At 40.9% G+C, this 20,554-nt stretch overlaps 1 protein-coding gene across 2 annotated transcripts in view; it reads right to left on the bottom strand.

The window, feature by feature from the left end:
• Positions 1 to 1,331: 1,331 nt before the first annotated feature.
• Positions 1,332 to 20,554, bottom strand: part of SLC22A23 (solute carrier family 22 member 23) — a 172,638-nt gene continuing 153,415 nt past the window's right edge. For both annotated transcript variants that reach the window (XM_038391744.2, XM_038391745.2), the window contains 3 exons: positions 17,804 to 17,836; positions 16,999 to 17,122; positions 1,332 to 5,668 (listed from right to left, as the gene is read on the bottom strand). In XM_038391744.2, coding sequence (XP_038247672.1) covers positions 5,320 to 5,668; positions 16,999 to 17,122; positions 17,804 to 17,836 — 506 coding nt within the window. In that variant the 3' untranslated portion in view covers positions 1,332 to 5,319. The remainder of the gene's footprint in view (positions 5,669 to 16,998; positions 17,123 to 17,803; positions 17,837 to 20,554) is intronic.

Below are 20,554 nucleotides of genomic sequence, written 5' to 3'. Positions count from 1 at the left end.
TGCGATTGTCCCTGGGTCTTGTGCAATATGCACAACAGATGTGGGAAGGCTCCTTTTTCTCTGGTCCTAGTGGGGGAAGGGATAAATATGGCCCTAATGCGACATAAATGCAGCATGATTCTACATGTAAATTGTGTCTGTTTCACTCAGCAGAGCACTCATGACAGTTTGGGTCATGGTGTCAACCTCACTTGCCTTAGGCAAGTGAGAAGGATGAGTTGCCATTTTCCTTGCCAGATGCTTGCAAGGAAACAGCAATAATATACTGAGGGAATCAGGCAATATAGGCAATGGAAAACTAAATGAAATGTACCAAATCAGCTTTCCTGATGTGAAAGCAGCAGCTTCCCAGCCTCTGTGAAATCATGGTGAATTAATGCATACATCAATAGTATAGGTGACATGCAATCACCAATCAAGGTTCCCGAAGCCTCATAGCATATGCCAGTGATACTCATACCAAAGCTGTCAAACTGTATGCGGTCTTCATCCTCCAAAAGCCAGCTATCTTCTCAGGTTTGACTAAAGCATTGGATGACATCTCGAGACACAGACACACAGAGTCAGCTGGCCTGACCTCTGGGTTAGTAGCCAACTAAGAAACAATATTTTTGCCCTTGATATTTTAGCCAAATTCAGTAGCAGTAAGGAGAGCACCGTAGGTTGGGCTCTTTCAGGATCCAGACTTGTCTGAAATTATGAAGGTGGAAAATGTTACTTATTATGTACAGCTAGATCCCAGAAATAACCTATTGTAAAAGGATGCTTTGTCTATCCCCAACTAAAGTCAACACTGTTTGGTTCCTTCCACATGGACTCTAGAACCCAGAAGAAATTTTATTAGCAACAGTAAGATTACAGTAGTGCATAGAGATACTGTACAAAGAGATAGTAAGACAGTCCCCTGTCCTGAAGAGCTTACAGTCTAAACAGACAAGACAGACGAAGCATGGGAGGAGAAACAGGCACAGATGAGTGAAATGACTTGTCTGAGGTTGCACAGCAAGTCAGAAATAGAATCCTGGTCTTGAGTCCCAGGCCCGTGGATCATGCTGTGTCTTTTCTGCAAATGGAACATGTAGTTGAGCAGCAGAACTGCTTCAGCTGCAACATAACCTCTTCCTTGAAGTACAACCTTAAGGCGGCAAGTGGTGGCTGAAGTACCCTTAGTTAGAGAATCCTTTTTTTTTTTTTTTTTTTTAAATAAAAAGGAGTGGTGTTATGGGAGGTTTTAAAAATTTCATTCAATTTCTTCAATAGCTGGGGTATTTTGGAAAGCACAGCGTTAAACACTCATCCCACTGAAGGCAAGAAAAACATTCAAAAGGAAGTATGCTAATGGGGCAACACCTTTTTATTTCTGTACATTTACATATAAAGTTTTTCAGTAGGTACAACAGATGTAACATCATGCAGACAGTTAGCTTGTAAGACTGTTTTCAGTACTTGATTTAAGCTTGTGCTATGAATAAGCACCACCAGACTACTCATGATCAAAACATATAGTAACACGATTCTTTAATAAAACTTCATCAGAAACTGAGGGGGGGAGGGAAGTCTCACCCACTAGACAAACACACTGTACTCCTTTCCCAAGACATTTCACACAATACAGTTAAAATGAGGTTTTTTTTTTTTTTTAAAGTTAAAGTGTGGGAGATCAACCCGCACTTAAGTGTTGTCTTTTATGTGCTAGCTACAGGTGCAATTTGATTTGACATTCACAGAGTTCATTTAATGGCACTTCTGCTTCCAATTTGGTGATCTTGAAGCATTTGGCTCCAGGAAGTGGCATCATTTAAGAAAAATACTTCAATGTTAAAACAAAACAAAACCCTGCTTAACCAAAACAACACTTTTCAAAAGTGGCAAAGAGATTACATGATTTTTCCTGTCTTATCTATTTTCAGTGTGTTTGGCAATAGAAACATTGCTGAAAAAAACACCCCTTAAAATGATCAAGTGTAATGCTATTTTCACATTCTGTTTAAAAATTCTAAAAACAAAAACACACACCCCTTAAATGGTAACTAAAAACCCCACTAGTGTGCTAGAATAACTGAGAGCTCATGGAAAGAAATGGGCCTAAATGGACAGAAAAGCTTTGAATGATTTCCTTGTTGCGTTGACTGGGAACAGTAGTCGTCTGAGAAAAGCATTTCCTCTGCGCTGTGGAGAACCATGACTGAGAAGCTTATGGCTTGACAGACAGTTGTTAAAAAACTGCCAGAGTACCCAACCGTACAAAGAACCAGACTGAACACATTAGGAAACTGATGTTTGTTTATAACCTCCTGCATCATTTAGTACCTGTCTGTCTCTCCCCAGAAACTTTCCAGCCTCAGATACACTCCACAAAAGCTGATGGCTAATATCTTTTTAAAAAACAGGCTTTCATCCTCTCAAATGAGCTATAACAGAGCTACCGAGACAGACTATTACTTACTGGCTTTGCTATGGCTGAGTCAAGCAAACCGTAGGTGTTGGGACCTCATTTTAAAGGACCAGTACCAAATGCCTCATCTCAGGCAAATTAAAAAACAAAACAAAATACAAAAGTCAATTTCACAAAAATTAAGTTAAAAAAAATTGCCAAGTGCTCCTGTCACCTAATGTATTTATTTCTTATATAAATAGGCTGATATGTTTAAACAGTTCTTTTTGCTGGGACTGTTTGTAGTGAAAAAGCAAAACACCAGAATAGGAAACTATAAAGTGCTGTGGACAACAGAGATGACACAGCAGGACCATAACAGTGCAAAATGCAATCCGTCTAATAGGCTTGTGAAAGGTCTACATGATTTGTATTGTAGCCTGAGTATATATGCACAGAGACCATGAACTAAAAAGCTGTTCTGTGGTATATGGATTGCAAGGTGCTGCGTAACAGCTCTGAGCCTGTGTGCATGCCTGATTTCAAACAATCTTCTGCTCTCTCTATTGCTCTCCTGTGTCAAGGCCTCCTTCCCTTGATTATTATTTGTTTCATTTTCTAGATTTTGATATAAACCCACTTCTCCTGATATGTGGCTTGTAACAAGCTTCATATAAAAGGCAAAAGTTATTACACTAATTTGGCACATGAATACTGCACAAACTGAAAGGCCTTATTTTCAAGGTGAATGCAGACTGCAAAAATCTGAACGCAGAACAAAACAAAGGAGAGGTGGCCACTTTCAAACCGTTCAGTAACTAGAGAGTGTAAGAAAAATTGGTCTGTTGCTGTCACAGCAAGTCTAAGATGAAAACAGTAGCGTAACTCCAGGCAAAATTACCATCAACTGGTCCAGTGTTTCTTATGTGGTTCCAAAAGAACCCAAATGTCCACATCCTCTGTACAAAAGACAACATTGATTTTCCAACCACAACAATCTTTGTCACTTCTCCAGACCTGCTCATCCTCTTGCACTCATCAGCATCTGCAGCTGTGTGGCTTAGTACACTGCTCACAGACTTGCTGATTTCTTGTGGGTTACAAGAGGACAAAGGCAGCCTAATGGAGGATGTAATAGTAGGTACAGTAGTTAACAGACAATATATAGAGCAAAAGAAGGGGCAGGGAAAAAGAGGAAAGTGCAGATTAGCCTTTCCATGCCTATGAATGCAAGATGTCCATCAAACAAAGTGGCAATCATATGGATGCTCAATACAACATTACACATCCTGCTGCACTGTTCATTTAAATGGCTGTACCACTTGGGCAAATCAAAAATGCATGGCCTGAGTGGATAAGGTAAGGAAGGTAGCGGTGGGGGTATTGTTAACAATGATACAAAAAGCTTTTAAGATCAGAATGTCCTTGTATTAACTAGATCCTTAAGACATTCACACAACAAGAATCAAAATCTGATGGCCAATGCAAATCTGTTGCTGGCTTGGGGACTGGAAGAAGGAGGTCACCCCGCTATTATCAAGAAGCCATCTTTACAATAAATGAACGATTTGCTTCTTACTTTACTAAGCAGAGGCATTTTAAATTACTTTAATCAAAAAAGTGATTCTATAGTGTTTTGGGTTTTTTTGTTTTTTTTTTTAAAGGGAGAGTTTACAAGAGCACATTCTTGGGTCAGAAATAGCAAACAAGAGACAGGAAAATATATAGTAATTACAATTCTGGCTGGGATAGGAGGTTTTAAAATGTATATTTAAAGATGACCCATTTCATAGGAAGTGCCCTCTTGACCTCTACTTAAGTAACATTTTAAGCAGCCCTTTCTTTTTTTTTCCATCTTCAGTATTTATTTAAATAATCAATTCATTCCCCTTTCTTCTAATAGTCACTCAAATATTTATACATTTAAATAAGAATAGGCTTTAAACAATTAGGGCATGCAATGTCACAGCTCTTGTACTAGTGGAAATTTCAGCTAAACTCCCTTTTGGAGCAAGCATTTTAGATTGTAGCCAATACTCCTACATTTTGTCTCCTTTAACCAAAAATATTCTCTGGAACACTAGGACACAGATATTGGACCTCCTGTTAGTTAAAACCATTCTTGGTAAAACTAATTTTATCACTGTTGGTCAACACATTTCCGTTGTTTATATTATTATTAATCACTTGCAGGAAATCTCTAAAAGAGCTGACTGTGATAATGTACAAGGCTGATCCTGATTGAAAAACTAAGCTAATTTGTGTAGTATTTTGCTGACTGCTTTAACTACAGTATAAAATCAATTCTAATTTAGAAAATAACTTAAATACATATGGGGACACTATTAAAACTTAATTTATGCTAAATCAAATGCAGTCAGAGTTTGAATCACAACAGGTTTTGTGTTGTTTGTACAAACAGAGCAGGCAACCTGGGGGATTTGACTTTCTAGACAGGCAGAACTAATGTTGCGCTAGAGTAAATTTCAGTGGATTCAACTTTGCAGCAGAGATACCTCTTTCCTTTAACAAAACACAAAAAACAAAAATGAAAACAAAAAACATCACACCATTTCTTTTTTGGAATGGCTTCACCTCTTGAAATAAGATGGCTTCATTCATGTGATCAATGAAAGGAAAAGGGAGTAAAGTGCTTCTTTAAAATAATAATCAAAATAAATACAAACATTTAATTCCAGGAAAGGAAAGTTTGGAAGGGTTATCTCCGGCCAGTTCTTTTCTCAGATGCGTTATTTTCCCTCATAACCTTTGCAAAAGTAATTTGCACACCAGTTGAAGATTCTTACAATAAATGACTTTAGCAGCAGAGTTGAATTCCCCCATGTATCCATCTGTTCCATCACTGGTCTGCAAACCTATGCAAAACACCTCCACCCAAAGTGCTCCTCCCAAAAAAATAAAATAAAATAAAAAAATCTGCCCAGTTACATCCCATTGGCAGTGGTATTCTCAGACACCCCGTCACCCACAGCTGATGAATCATGGAGGCCAGAGTAATCCTTGAGTTCAGAGTTTGTCAGAAGCAAGGGCTGCTCCCCTTTCTTGTGTGGCAGGAGGGGCTTCCTGGTGTAATGTTCGCCATCTGGGATGTTCTCAGGCAGGTTTTGGTTCTTGCTCTCCGGCAAGAGAAGAATACAGATGATGCAAATGAGCGTACAGCAGGCGAAGATCACATGATGCAGAAAGTAGCCTTTCTGGTTATGAAGCTCCATTATAGGTGCAGTCAGCATACCAAAGCCTGCACTGGCCAGGACAAGTCCGAGTCCACCTCCCCTACAAAGACAAACAGTCTCAACACATACAGAATATAGCAGCTGTGTATTTGAAAAAAAAACAAACCCCAACCAAACAAAAACACAAACAAACAGTGGCTGCAGAGGTCAGCAAAGCTTACATTCTCATTCTCAAAGCATGACGACTTTGTCTACACCAGCCACCTGATCCATTCCTAACTGAACTGCCCTGCATGAAGTGCAGATGGCTCAGTGTGTCCATGCTCATGTTTGAACCATTGCTCCTTTGCCCAGGTTCACCCCAGAGCTGGTATAGACAGTCTCACTTGCAACGTTCTCTAGGTACCTGAGCTACAATGACCAGCGCATCTCCCAGCAATGATGGATTTCAGCAGATTCTGAAAGGTCTCCTGCGCACTGTGGGACAGCAGGAGGTGAACTACTTGAATGGCTTCAGTCTGAACTGACTCAGTGCTGCCCATGCTGTCACTAAACTGATGCAGGCTGAAATGGTTCAGCCTAAACTAACACTTGGCCCTACTGAAAGCAAGTCCCATCCAAGCTGTGTTTCACACCCATGTCAAGTACCTTGGGCATTGTTGTGCATGGCTTCTCTGTGCTGGGGTAATTTTCTAACTGGTTTTAACCCTATTAGAGCCATTGTGTAGACCTGATTAGATGACTTAAGGCACTCCGCCCTGCTTTTACAGAACCAGAATCCAATGTGATCTTGACAGAGTTTCATTAAAAGTGGGTCAGGCCAATCTATACTAAGTCTACACTATGACTGTAAATTATTTTAAAAACAGGCCTGATTACACACAGTTATGGTACTGGTTTTGTTGGGGGGGGGGGGGGAGTGGTGACTGTTTACTGAAATAGTTCTACAGGTATGGCTCCTAGCAGGGATGCAGTTATACGGCTATAAATTGCTTTAGTCTAGGATTGTTTATTCCCAATCCCACACGGGAAGAGTCTATACCTGGCTTTGCCACTTGTTTGCTGGGTGATTCTGGGAACTTCACTTAACTTCTCCATGTCTCAGTCTCCTCATCTGTACAATGGGGATAATTGTATCTCACCAATCAATTCCCTGCCATTGCAGGAGCCTCAGGCACTGGAGCACCTCAGTCCCTCTATTCTCCGCCTTTGGCGCACAATAGTATCTGGAGAGCTGGAATAATTCAGTCTAATGCAGGTTATTCAGCTCATTGTAGTGACAACTGGGCAGGATTAGTGGCTTGTGATGTACAGGTCAATCAAGATGATTTGATGGTCCCTCTGGCAATAAGTCTATGACTCTATAGTGACCTCCTTTGTAAAGCAGTTTGAAATCTACTATAGAAAAATACCTTTATACCAGCATAACTTTGTCCATACAAAGGGGGTGGGGCGGTGAAGCTGTACCCCTTATAATTAAAGTGGTAAAACTTGTGTGTGTAGACAACTCTGTAGAAATTTCCCCCATGTAGATATGTCCAATCATGCTCTGGAAACCACACTTCCCTTAGCATGATAAATATCTCTAGTTTAGACAAGACCAAAGGAAGCCCAATAACAAATTATTGGTGCATTATTCAGTGCAGGGGAGGGCTTTTGTTGCCTCTGCAGTATTTTACATGGGCTACTGATGGAGACACGATATTAGATTTGATCTGCTATATGAAATACTAGCTTCTGAAATCCCTCTTCTATAAAGCGCTGTGCTATTGGATGCAAATACTTTGGGACAGTAAGAAAATGTAGATTTTTTTAAAAAAAAAGAGCACTGTCTAGTGGTCAGAACGGAGGACAGGAAGTTAAGAGTTGTTCCTGACTGTGTGATTTTGGACGAGTCACATAGGGAAGTTGAGGCAGAGCAATGTTATCTGAAACATGGAGACAATACCTACCAAGGGTGCTGTGAAGGTTAATTAGCATTTCTGAAATGTTTTGAGATTACAAAAAGGTGCATTTATTAAGCCAAACCATTTTTATAAATAGTTCATTACACTATAACGAACACTGGCATATATTTAGGCCTGGTCTACACTACACCGCTAGATCAACGTAAGGCAGCTTACTTCGACTTAAATATGTCAGTGTCTACACTACAGCCTTATCCCGCTGATGTAAGTGCCCTACTACACTGACATCATAACTCTACCTCCATGAGAGGCGTAGCGCTTATGTCGGTGTAGTTAGGGCGACATTGTCTGTGTAGACACTGCATTATTTACATTAGCTGTTAGCTCTCTTGTCAGTTTCACAGTTCCAGCTAGAGCCCCACTCTCCAGCGTGAGAGCTGGGGCGAGAAGCCCTGGGCAGCCAGACCACGCTCCCGTCAGCGAACAGGGAGCCGGGGTGGGGAGCAGTCTGCTGGGAGACCAGGCTCTTAGCTCTCCACACTGCCCCTCTTAGGTCGGTGGAAGAGCTCCTGGTGAGGACACACACCATTGATCCAAGGAGGGTAGTCTAGACATGCATCAGTGACTGTAAATTGACCCAATATAACTCCACTTAAGTTTTTGGTGTAGAGATGCCCTTAGATTACACACACAAAAACACCGTAAAATAAACCCTATTTAGGGTGCAAAGTCAAGTACTCAAAAAAGTTAGGAAATATCAGAATTAAAGTTATCTGGGCAAACTTAATTCGGTCCCCTTTTGTGTGAACATTATGATACAGTCATGAATTACATGATCACATTTTATTGTTTTCACAGGATCCCTGCCTCACTCAGTGCACAGAATGATGGTGCTCACTGAATGAGCAGCTCTTCAAAATTTTGTTTTCACTGTTCAATGTATGGACCACTTCTCTCTATTCAAACCCATCTCTGAAGACAATTTTAAACGTCCTCATAGATTTTTCTATGGTGCTCATCACAATGCTATCTAAGGGCTCCACAAACAATAAACGTTGTGAAAATAAATCACAACACCCTTGTGAGGTGGGGTGGGTGGGGGGAATCATTATCCTTGTTTTAGTGATGGGGAATTATGGCACAGAGAGACACAGGTGCCGACTTTCCAATGTGCTGGGGGGTGCTGGACCCCTTGCTCTGCCCCCACTCCACCCCTTCCCTCAAGGCCCCACCACACCTCTTCCTCCCCTCCCGCTCTGCCTCTGCCTGCCCAGTTCCGCTCCCCCCGTCCCCCAGAACCTCCTGTATACCATATGAAACAGCTGATTGCGTTGGGCAGGAGGCATGGGGAGGGAGGAGGCGGCACTGATTAGGCTGCTGGTGGGTGGGAGGCACTGGGGGAGGAGGGGGAGCTGATGGGGGGCTGCCACCTATGCAGAGAGATTAAGATCAAAAGTAGGTTTCAGAGTAGCAGCCGTGTTAGTCTGTATTCGCAAAAAGAAAAGGAGTACTTGTGGCACCTTAGAGACTAACAAATTTATTAGAGCATAAGCTTTCGTGAGCTACAGCTCACTTCATCGGATGCAAGATCAAAAGTATACACTAATTTTGGTTGCCCAATCTGAGACACTTAGGACCTGATCTTTCCGAGTACTTATCCTTACATAGCACTTCATATCTTCAGAGCACAGCTCTCACTGACTTCAAGTGCAGCTGTGAATGCTCAGCATGCCTGCAAATCAGAACTAGCCCCCTGGGCCCCTTTGAAAATTCCAGCCCTACAGTCTAGGTAGAATGGCTGTTCCAGATGCAGGTGGATTCCCTCAGGCACTTTTCTCTGACAGCAGCTTTGACCCTAAGCAGTTGTTCCCAGGACTGGTTTCACCTTACAATGGGTCCTCAGTGCAGCAACAACAACTTTAGGTTCTCCCTCAGGCTGCTGGATAGGGCTTATCTGTCCCCTGCCCTGAAACCCAGTAGCAAGTTTCCCAGTAACTCCCATTTTCTTTTGCACTTTTCTCTGCTGTGCTCCCGTACCCTCTCTCAGCACAGAACTCAGTCACTTGTCAGCCACAGCTTTTGTGTCTGTGTCACTCCACTACTGCAACAGCATGATGATCCCAAGACCCATAACACCCTCTGTGGTACCCTTTCAAGGCCTGATACCTGCATACTGCCCCATTACATTTAAATTCTATGTCCTTGGTGCACAGACAGTACTTTCCTGTGAGTCTACATGTTCCAGTCCTCCCCGTGCTCAATTTCCTCCCTTTCCCACCCAATTAAAACTTCAAATTCGGTGGTAATCCACACTGCTACATTTTTTATTACCATTATATAGGTTATACACTACGATATAAACAAAACCTAGCACTATAAATCTCTGATTTCTAGATTTTCTCTGACCACCAGCCATCTTGCTCAAAAGCTAATCCCCATATCCCAGATCTTTTCAGTATCCATGGATTTACAGCTGGGCTGCTTAAGTGCAGGAAGTGTAGGACACCAAAAATATGCTGCTCAGATCAGCAGACAAGAGCAAAGCAATCCCTCCTTGCAATGTTTAATTATTTAGCTTTCATTTTCCAGAGACAAAGAGTGATTTCCCCAGGCTTTTACAAAAGAAACTGGATTTTTGCAGGGTTTACTGGATTTTGTGTTGGTAGTAGAAATTTTGGGGTCTGGCATTAAGCTTTAGCCAACTTTTCACTGAAAAATTAAAACCTACCTAAATCTATTGTTTCTGCAATTAAATCCCCCCATCACACTTAAATAACTTTCTGAATTTATACTCGAAAGGGTAGTCCCACAGGACTAGGTATTCAAATGCAGACATATTAGCAGGACCACGCCCCAAATTGGTGCAATAGGGACAAAGGGCTGATTCTCCTTTGCCCTGCACATTGTGCAGTCATTTACATTAGTGCAAAGAGGGTGTAAAATTCTACCACAGCAGCACGATATGCTCATTTTGTACTGGTGCACATGACTACGCTAGGGACAGGGCAATGGGAAATCAGGTCCACAGAGTCAGTGGTTCTCAAACTTTTTGTATTGGTGACCCCTTTTACATGGGAAGCTTCTGAGTGTGACGACATGCTGCGCCCTCCCCCCCAATTAAAAACAAGGGAGTTAATTAAAATGTAATTTAATGTGGGCTCAAGACTGGCAGCTCATGACCCCCACAGAACCACCTCATAACCCCCTGAGGGGTCATGACCCCCAATTTGAGAACCCGTCATCTATTCAGTATTGTACCTCAAAGACTGGAAAAAAAAAATGCTCACCTGGATTTTAAAGGCATTTAAATGAGGAATTTAAATGCATCGCAAGGAAAACTAAGGGAGAAGGAACAATTTTAGATTCATTGTATATCAAGTAGCACTGTAGTTGAAGTCAGAGGGAAAAAAAAATAAAGTCAGAGAGAGAGTCTCTCAGAGACTATGTATACTAGAAACAAAATCAGAGAGCACCATCAATGCTTGAAAACACTATACTATTTATTTTTTGTTGCATTTTTTTATAATCCAAAATAATGTCAATTCAACATTTGCAGATATTTTCCTTGCTGACATGTACAATAGACATGCATGAGTGAAGCAATCAAACAACTATGTTGAAAAGTGAACTACAAAAGTGTGCTGCACTTTTATTTCTCATGCGTGGTATGACAGCAGGCAGGATTTCGAACTTTTCTGGGGTGCTCAATTCCTAGATATTGTTCTTCCTCACTCAAGACATTTCCTGAGATGTGATGGTGCAGTTTTTTGTTTCAATTTTTTCTAACATTTTGAATATTAATAGACTACGGCCTAATGTTTCACGCTATGGTTTGGGCGTCTGAAATGGACACACTGCAACGCCTTGGACAAATCAAACCTCTCCCTCAATTTCTCAATTTGTAAAATAGCTTCCTCATGTGGCTTTTTCAGTCTTAATTAATGTATATCCTCCAAAGATTACATTACATCATATCAGATCTTAAGAAAGCAGCTACTATATTTGACTTCTGCCATTCTCTGTATTACCACTAGAGAGTAGGCTTTGCTCACATTTATGTAAGCTAATAAGAGCGAGAATAGTACAAGAGGACAATTTATAAGACTGTAAAACTGCTCTTGTAATCCTCAATGGTACAAACATTGAAAGAGCCTGGTTCAAAATTGGTAGTCTTTAAAGGTTTCCCTATTCATATTTTAGAACTTTTTCTGGCCTACTAGAGTTTTAAACATCACCAGAACACTTTACTAATAAGAGTTTAAAATAACAATAGCAAAATATTATCTCAGAAATTCTTCACTGAAGTGAAACTAAATCCAGGAATATGGCTTGCACCTCTCTCTAATATTTAGAAGCACAAAAGAGCAATTTTAATCCCACCTTAGTTTTTCTCAAGTGTTTGACCCTTTCTAATGCAAGTGGTCTGATGTGACAATGGGTCAGAGAACAAAAAACCCTTTCAATTATTGAAAAGATTATTTTTTTGTATTGCAGTTGTGCCTTAGAGCCCCAGTCTTACTCCACTGTGTGAAGTGCTGTGATTTAAAATCCTGATGTGATTATTTGATTTTAACCTCAGCAATCTCCACTCTCCTCATCTCCACTGGGAATTTACTTTAGTTAGAGCCATCAGTGGACAGTGGCTGATGGCTAAAATCCCCACTGTTCCTCCCACATACCTTTTCTCTTCACTGCTGCTATCAGTAGGGAGGGGGAAGTAGTACACGAACTAACAGAAAAATTAGCAATGCCAAGGCCAAGCAATATGTAGTTACTCCCTATCCTCAGGGATCTAGGAACCGGTACTGTTCTCCCCCTTTTAGAAACTGGCAGGGGAGGGAAAGAAGGGAGAAAAACAAAACAGTCTCCCAATCAACTCCTTTCTAAAACCTTGGTCTCTTTGGTAAGTAGCACAACCCTCAGAGGCTCTGTCATCATGCTTATTGGAGGAGGATTATCAACTTCATTTAGTGCTTTAGTTCAGTGTTTGAAAGGAGCTTTTTAATGAACTCCTTGGCACAAGGAATTAGAACTGTTCAATGATGAATCAGGGCTGACGAGCATTAACATATCAGGGTAATAAGGATCTCAACAATAAATATTTGTGTTATTCCTGAGAGTCTTTAGGTCTCTGAAACATATATTGTAGATTCTAGCAGGAAAAGATAAATTCTTGGAACCTGATGTTGGGGTTATTCAAAAACAACCTTTTACTTATTGAAAACAGTGTAGAAGTGTTGGCAAATGCTATTGATTGTCATGGTAGCAATCATACAACAGCCAATCTACTTGTAAGCACCTTAATATTGATGTTATTTTTCCTCACAAACAAAATATGAATAAAGAATTAGTTTGAAAAACCCAATGACTCCCCCAATTCCCTTACTATGCCCTCCCACAAGACTCTGATTGGAGCATCAGTTGAATATAGGTCAAGTCCTGTAAATAAGATGCTTTGCCAAATTGCAATGCATTATGGGTGGTATTTCATAAAGACAACTGCCCTGTAAAGGGCGTGAGGGAGAAATGGCCAGATGCCTATTTCATGACACCTGAGCAAAGGCATATCATCAGCTTAGCAATCACACTTTTGTCTCAAATGTGTTAAGAATATAACAACGGTCATACTGGCTCAGAACAACAGTCCATCCAGCATCCTGTCTTCTGACAGCTGACAGTGACCAGTGCCAGATGCGTCAGAGGGAATGATCAAAACTGTCCATTCCCAGCTTCTGGCAGTCAGACACAGAGCATTAGGGTTGCATCCCTGACCACCTTGGATAATAGCCATAAATGTATCTATTCTCCATGAACTTATCTAATTCTTTTTTTTAACCCTGTTATAGTTTTGGCCTTCACAACATCCCCTGGCAACGAGTTCCACAGGTTGGCTGCACCCTGTGTAAGAAATACTTCCTCTTGTTTTAAACCTGCTGCCTATTAATTTCATTGGGTGACCCCTGGTTTTTGTGTTATCTGTAGGGGTCAATATACTTCCTTATTCGCTTTTTCCACATTATTCATGGTTTATTAGACCTCTATCATATCCTCCCTCAGTCATCTCTTTTCCAAGCTGGACAGTCCAATTCTTTTTAATCCTTCCTCATATGGAAGCTGTTACATCCCCCTAATCATTTTTTGTTGCCCTTTTCTGTATCTTTTCCAATTCTAATGTATCTTTTTTGAGCTGGATGACCAGAACTGCACTCACAGTGTTCAATGTGTGGGTGTACCATAGATTTATATAGTGGCATTATGATATTTTCTGTTTTATTATCTATCCCTTCCCTACTAGTTCCTAACATTTTGTTAGCTTTTTTGACTGCCACTGCACATTGAGTAGATGTTTTCAGAGAACTATCCATGATGATTCCAAGATTTGTTTCTTGAGTAGTAACAGCTAATTTTGTATGTGTAGTTGGGATTATGTTTTCCAGTGTGTGCTACTTTGCACTTATCAACATTGAATTTCATCTGCCATTTTGTTGCCCTGTCATCCAGTTTTGTGAGATCCCTTTTTAGAGTCATCTTTGGGTTTAACTTCCTTGGGTAATTTTGTATCATCTGCCAATTTTGCCATGTCACTGTTCACACTCTTTTCCAGATCATTTATGAATACATTGAACAGGACAGGTCCAAGTACAGATCCTTGGGGAACCCTGCTATTTACCTCTCTACGCTGGCCAGTTATTCCTACCCTTTGTTCCCTGAAAGGACATTTCCACTTATCCCATGACTGTTTATTTTGCTTAACAGCCTTTGGTGTGGGATTAGAGGAAAAGGACATTTTTGGTTTGCTTTGTGCATTTGACAACATTTAGCTGTTTCTTCTGCATAGTCATTCAGTCGGTCAGTTCCCTCTCTGTTTAGTTCTTTCATATAACAGGGAGAAAATTTAAAAAAAGAAAAATCTATTGTAAAACCATAAAAATCGTCAGAGAGTCAAAACAGTCACAGTTCCTGAAACAATTAAAAAAACCCAAAAACTTCATTTGATTACATGTTGATGTATCCCTTTAAATTTTTAATTTCATGAATAACTAGAAAATCTTTTCCACTTTATCATCTTTTGTGAGAAAAATAACTAAGGTACAAATGTTTTCATCTGTAATTTAGGAAAAGCTAACTAGAGAACACAACCTATTGAAATGATGTCCTAAAATAACCCTTTCATAGTTATGATAGCAAATGAAAGGTGAGTTTTGCTTCAGGTGAGTTTTGCTTAGCAAGCAAAAGCTAGTAATGATTCAAACTAGCTTACACTCTCTTCTTTACAACCAATAGCTTCCCCTGCAAAATGATGTCATTTGTGAAATATGTACCTCACGCCACACTGCTGGAAAAAACAAAACTGAGTTAAACAAAAGAAAGGTTTGACCCTTTGCTACACAGATGACAAAATATTGTAAGGACATTTCACTTTGGAAAGTTTTCTCTCTCTCTCTCCCCACCCCTCTCCCCACTTCCCTTTTTAAAGAGCCTAAATCCAATTGAAAGTCAATGGGACTTAAAGCACCTAAATCATTTTGGCACTATTTCAACTGTTATCCAGAATGTACAAATGCAGTGTATGACCAGTGCATGAGATTATGCTGTAAGAAGAGAAGTGAATAAATAAAATGGAAAAAACTGATAGTGCAAAGAAAGGACTGGGAAACTTCCCAGAAAAGACCTACCTTCCCATTTTCACTATTATCCAGGGTATCAAAGGCCATATTTAGGGCAAATATTTGAATCCTTTAAGATAGGCCTGTGTTGAGGAGGTGAGGGAAGAGGCAGTCCACTAAACGGCCTTTGAAAGGCATAATTCTACCACTTGTGCTGGAGGAGAGGGGATGAATGCAGAGGGAAATGATACACCTTTAAAAGGTGCAGTCCTTTGACATCACCTGTGGGGCTGTTATCACTGCTAGCTGTACTGGTTGCCCCCCCTCTTTTCTTCACCAACCTGCCACCGAATTTTGGCTGAAGCTTTCACTGGCTGGAAGCAGGGCTGCTTGTGCCTATTCCCCCCTTTAAAACACTCACACCGGGCCAGACATAAACTTCTCTCTCAACGGAATGGGTGCAGACTTGAGATGCATACATGCATAGGCGCCGACTCGTGGGTGCTCCGGGGCTGGAGCACCCATGGAAAAAAATAGTGGGTGCTCAGCACCCACCAGCAGCTCAGAATGGGGTGGAGGCAGAGACCAGCAAATGACAGGCAGGCGGGAGCCTTGGGGAGGGGGTGGAGTGGGAGCGGGAAGAGGTGGCGTGATGGTGGGGCTTTGGGGGAAGGAGGTGCAGAGGGGTGGGAAGAGACAGAGCGAAGGTGGGGCCTCAGGGAGGGGGCAAAGCGGGGCCAGGAAGAGGCAGAATGAAGGTGGCGCCTTGGGGAAAGGAGCAGAGTGGGAGCGGGGCCTCAGACAGAGAGGATGTGGAGCACCCCCGGGGAAAAGTAAAAGTTGGCACCTATGCATGCATGTGTTTACTACTTTCACAAACCCCTGGGGATACTGAGAGGTACTTTTTTTAAACCAAGTGACAACAGCATAATTTTAATTGTTATCCTCCAATTAAGCAAAGCACGTAAGTACAGGCTTCACTTTTCAGCAGGCACACAATCATTTCACAGCCTGCAAGAAAACTGAAGCACAACACAGTGGAAGAACTGGAGATCAAACCAAATTTAGGTACAACGCCTCATGCGATTCTTAATGTAAAAAGTATTGTTGATAATTAAGGAATCATAGAAAAGTAAGGCTGGAAGGCACTTCAAGAGGTCATCTAGCCATTCCCCCAATGTTGAGTCACGATAAAATATACCTACATCAAGTTGTTTGTCTAACCTGTTCTTTAAAACCTCCCATGATGGGGATTCCACAGACTCCCTTGGTAACCTATTCCACTACTTAATAATCCTTATAATTAGAAATGTTTCCCTAATATCTAACCTAAATCTTCCTTGCTGCAAGCAGAGATGATTACTTCTTGTCCTACCCTTGGTGGACATGGAGAACCCCCAGATCCTTTTCTGCAATACTACTGGCTCGCCAGTTATTCCCATTTTGTATGTGTATGTTTGATTTTTCCTTCCTATGTGAAGTACTTTGCACTCATCTTATTGAATTTCTCTTACTGATGTCAGACCAATTGTCCAATTTATCAAGATATTTTTGAATTCTAATCCTGTCCCCCAAAGTGCTTTCAACCTCTCCCAGCTTGGTGTCATCTGCAAATTTTATAAGCGTTCTCTTCATTCCAACATCCAAGTTGTTAATTAAAATATTGAATTATAATGATGGGAGAAAGGGTGAAACTGTCTGAAATGATGTAAATAAATCTCTCTTTATTTATATGCAAAGTAGCTCCCAAGAGACTGCTCAAACTACAGAACATCCCAGAGTCCATTGGACAGTATCAGATTATTAGAGATTTCACCTTGCATGAATAAAAGTTTGCATTACACAATACATTATTAATAAAGTAAGAACATCTGAACTGGTTCCCCACCCCAACATGGGAAGTTCGGAGGTCTTACCTTATTACTGTTGGTGTGATTTCAGCACAGAAGAAAACACTAAGACTTCCAACAGCATGTGAAGAAAACATACCCACAATGGAAAATGCAGTAGAGAATTTGTCTTTGACGCTGTCACTCATACCTGTTAGACAGACATATGCACACGGAAATTTAGCTCAGCACAATCAGTATATAGTCCCCAAGAAATAAAACAAGAATACCATATCAAGTCATTCATTTGCCTTAGATGCAAGTTCCTCCCCCAATGTTTATTTAAATCAATATTTAATAAACCATGTACCAACTACCAAAACATAAATAAAAATGTCATAACATATTGCCAAAAAATAGCAGTAAAAACAATCTCCAACTTTGTTATCAACAGCCATCACAAAGAGGTAAAGCTCAAGAAATGTCTCCAAACAATTTTTCAGGCACTGGACACTTCCCACCCAAATCTGGTAGCCATATGGAGACAACCAGAATTAATCATGACCTAGTACAATTCTGTGGTTGAGACATTGCAGATGTTGCAATAGAGGAAGATATAAATAAAATGTTCTCATCTCTGCCACAGACCTGCAGAAAAAATCATTATGCTGCAACTGATCAGACCCACAGGTGCATTGAACAGGAGCTGTAAAAATAAGCAACCAGCTCTACAAGAAGAGTCCTAGGACATTGAGCTCAACAGCAACCTTGCACATGAACACTAGCAGTTACTGCAATCAGGCTCTGTATCCTTAGCGACTTAGCCTTTCAGATACACCCAGTCCGAGTGCAAGCAGTTCTAAAGCACTGCATAGACATATGTAAACAGTACCTGAGTCTGGAAGTTGACTATATTTTCCAATCACTGGATCCGCAAAAGATAAATTAAAAAGGGAGAGAGAGAATTAAATATGGGATTTATTCAAAGTGAAAAAAAACCAAACACACACACAACACCCTCCCCCCTATACCAAACCAAACTACAGCCCTCCACCTCCTTCCCATAAACTTTCCTTTCAGTATCATGACTGGATTGCAATAGTCTTTCAAAACCAGTTTGACATGGCATGCAATTTCCAGGCCTATTCCCAACTGGAAGATAGAATTCTAATGAGATGATGATAATAAACGCACAGTGGTAAATCATTTGAAAAGACCCAGAATTAGCACTGAAATTAAACAAAAGTCTCTTTGTTGGTAACAAAGGTGGAAAAGAAACTGCAGTCAAGCTTTGCTGTAACCCTGAGGGAATGGCCACAGGGGCTTTAGTTAGAGAAGGAAACCATTACAATCAGCATCCCTGCATTGCTAAAACACACATTTTTCCCTTGCCAAAATCCAAAGTGAGTTTACAGTGTTTAGAATTATTCACAAGCTGCTTTTTGGCCCACGTTCCCACGCGGCGCTAAGTAATGCTACATAAAAAGTGGAACGATAGTTATGCGAGCTGGCAGAACATCCCAGCAGCTGGGTTACTCCAGAGAGCTTAAAGAAGTTCTGACTCAGGAGAAACCCTGAAATCTGGAAGAAGATCCCTCTGTCAGAGGTCCTACCCCCCCCACTCCCCCCCACACCCTTTAACAAATTTCACAAACAGCATGGCCATTCATTTCTCTTCACACCATTGCCTAGCTGCCTATAAGGAGTGATGATGGGATGTGATGGAGGAGGAATGGCCCGCAGTAGAAGGATACAAGCTGTTCCAGAGTTCAAGGCTGCCTTTTCCTCCTTCTTTTGTATGGGCAGTTTTTAGAAATGGGAGGGGGACAAAGGGCAAACAGTATATGATGGGGGCACATTTGAAAAACCCAGTATGTGAAGAAGTGCAGCAATGACAATAAATTGCACCTCTTGTTGACTTTCGGTCGCTCTCAGCAGCTGGGAACAGAACGTTTTAACATGGGCATGACAGAAATTTTCTCCTTAGTTCTCTATGTCCATCTTCAAGTTTCAGAATGGAACACAGCAGAACAAAAATAATTGTAATCTAGCTATCATAATTCTGTTTCTTCAAAGGCATGCTTTCTGTAGTTCATTGTTATGCAGAGTATTATTGTGACACTGTATAAAAAGGAAGATGACCAGGTTTAGGTATCACCACTCATGTATTGACACTGTTGCAACCATTGATGTATCAACACTGTTGCACAATTGTGATAAATTTTATGCAAAGCAGGCCTTGTAAGGTATCACTGGAAAAGTTGTAATCTGTTGAACAATGGTTACCCTGTTTATACACATGTATCATCATTGTATGAATCTTTGCTATGTGTTTGTATCTCAAACGTGTTCCTGGGTAACACCCACAAGACAGATTTACATCAAGACCAGTGAGCCATGGTTGTTGGGCCATTAAGGGAAATCAACTCTTCCGATGGGCCCCTCCCTAAGCCTCAAAGAATATGTAGACAATGGATGCCTCATGACTCAGCAGGGGCACACAGAACATGTGATCCCTGACTTCCATGTTTGTGCCAGTAACCTTCCAGGTACATGGACTGGGGGGGTATAAATTTGACCCTATGATATCACGTCCTTGCCTCTTGCCTGCTCCACATCTCTGGACTATGATTTCTAACAAAGGGAAGCTTTGAACATGGACTGAGGACCCCAATGTTTTGGGTGATCCAGGAAAACTTACTGCAAGCTAGCAGATTTAATATCACTGCTATTCTCCTGATCTATAAACTCTGCCATCATCTGCAATGTATATGATTCACTTTAACCATTTAATAACTCTTCTTTGTGTATTAAAAAAATCTTTAGTTAGTTTACTAAAGATTGACTACAGTGTGGTATTTGGTAAGATCCAGAAGTATATATTGACCTCAGGTGGGTGTCTGGTTTTCTGGAACTGGAGGAAGTTAATACATATGATTTTTGGTTTTAATAATCATTTACCATAGTAGTCTGGTTTGTCTGGGAGTTGCATGAGGGGCTAGAGGGCCTGAGGGGAATTATCTTTCGCTTCATAATAAGCAGTACAGTATTTTGGAAACGCATTTTTGTTACTGGTCTGATTAAGTCTTATGATAGACTAAACCACCAGTTTATGGTATATGCCCTGTATTCTGGCAGTCTGACCTGAGATTGGTGTTCTTAGCTGTGTTCCATAGCAGGCAGTGTGACAATAATTATTTAGACATATGCATGTGCTATACGTATTTCTTAATTACACTGCTACCTGTGTATTGCCAATGTATGGCCACACAAATTTACCAAGGGGGAGGGAGGAGATAGAAAACATACCTCCAGTTTGGGTGGGACTGTTCCCACTAACTTTATAGTAGTCAGACATGTTCCCCTCTGGCTTTTTCTCCAAAAGGCAATCTGACAGATGTTCAGATACTTGCCCCCCCCCCCCTTTTTTTTTTTTTTTTTTTTTTTACTATTTTTATAAGAGTGGCAAAACAGAAACAACCTGAACTCAGCCAGCATCTACCCACAAACTTGGTATATACTGTTCTTGTCTCTGATAGAGACTGCCTCTTTTGCAATTCTAAGAGGATGGGAATTTTGGGACTCTGCTATCAATCAATTCAACTTCCTAAGCATGCTCATTGCATGTCAGAAAATCTGAGAA

The sequence above is a fragment of the Dermochelys coriacea genome, chromosome 2, assembly GCF_009764565.3.
Source record: "Dermochelys coriacea isolate rDerCor1 chromosome 2, rDerCor1.pri.v4, whole genome shotgun sequence".
Lineage (NCBI taxonomy): Eukaryota > Metazoa > Chordata > Testudines > Dermochelyidae > Dermochelys > Dermochelys coriacea.
Note: the sequence above shows the minus strand (reverse complement) of the source record. Positions and strands in the feature narration are given on the sequence as shown.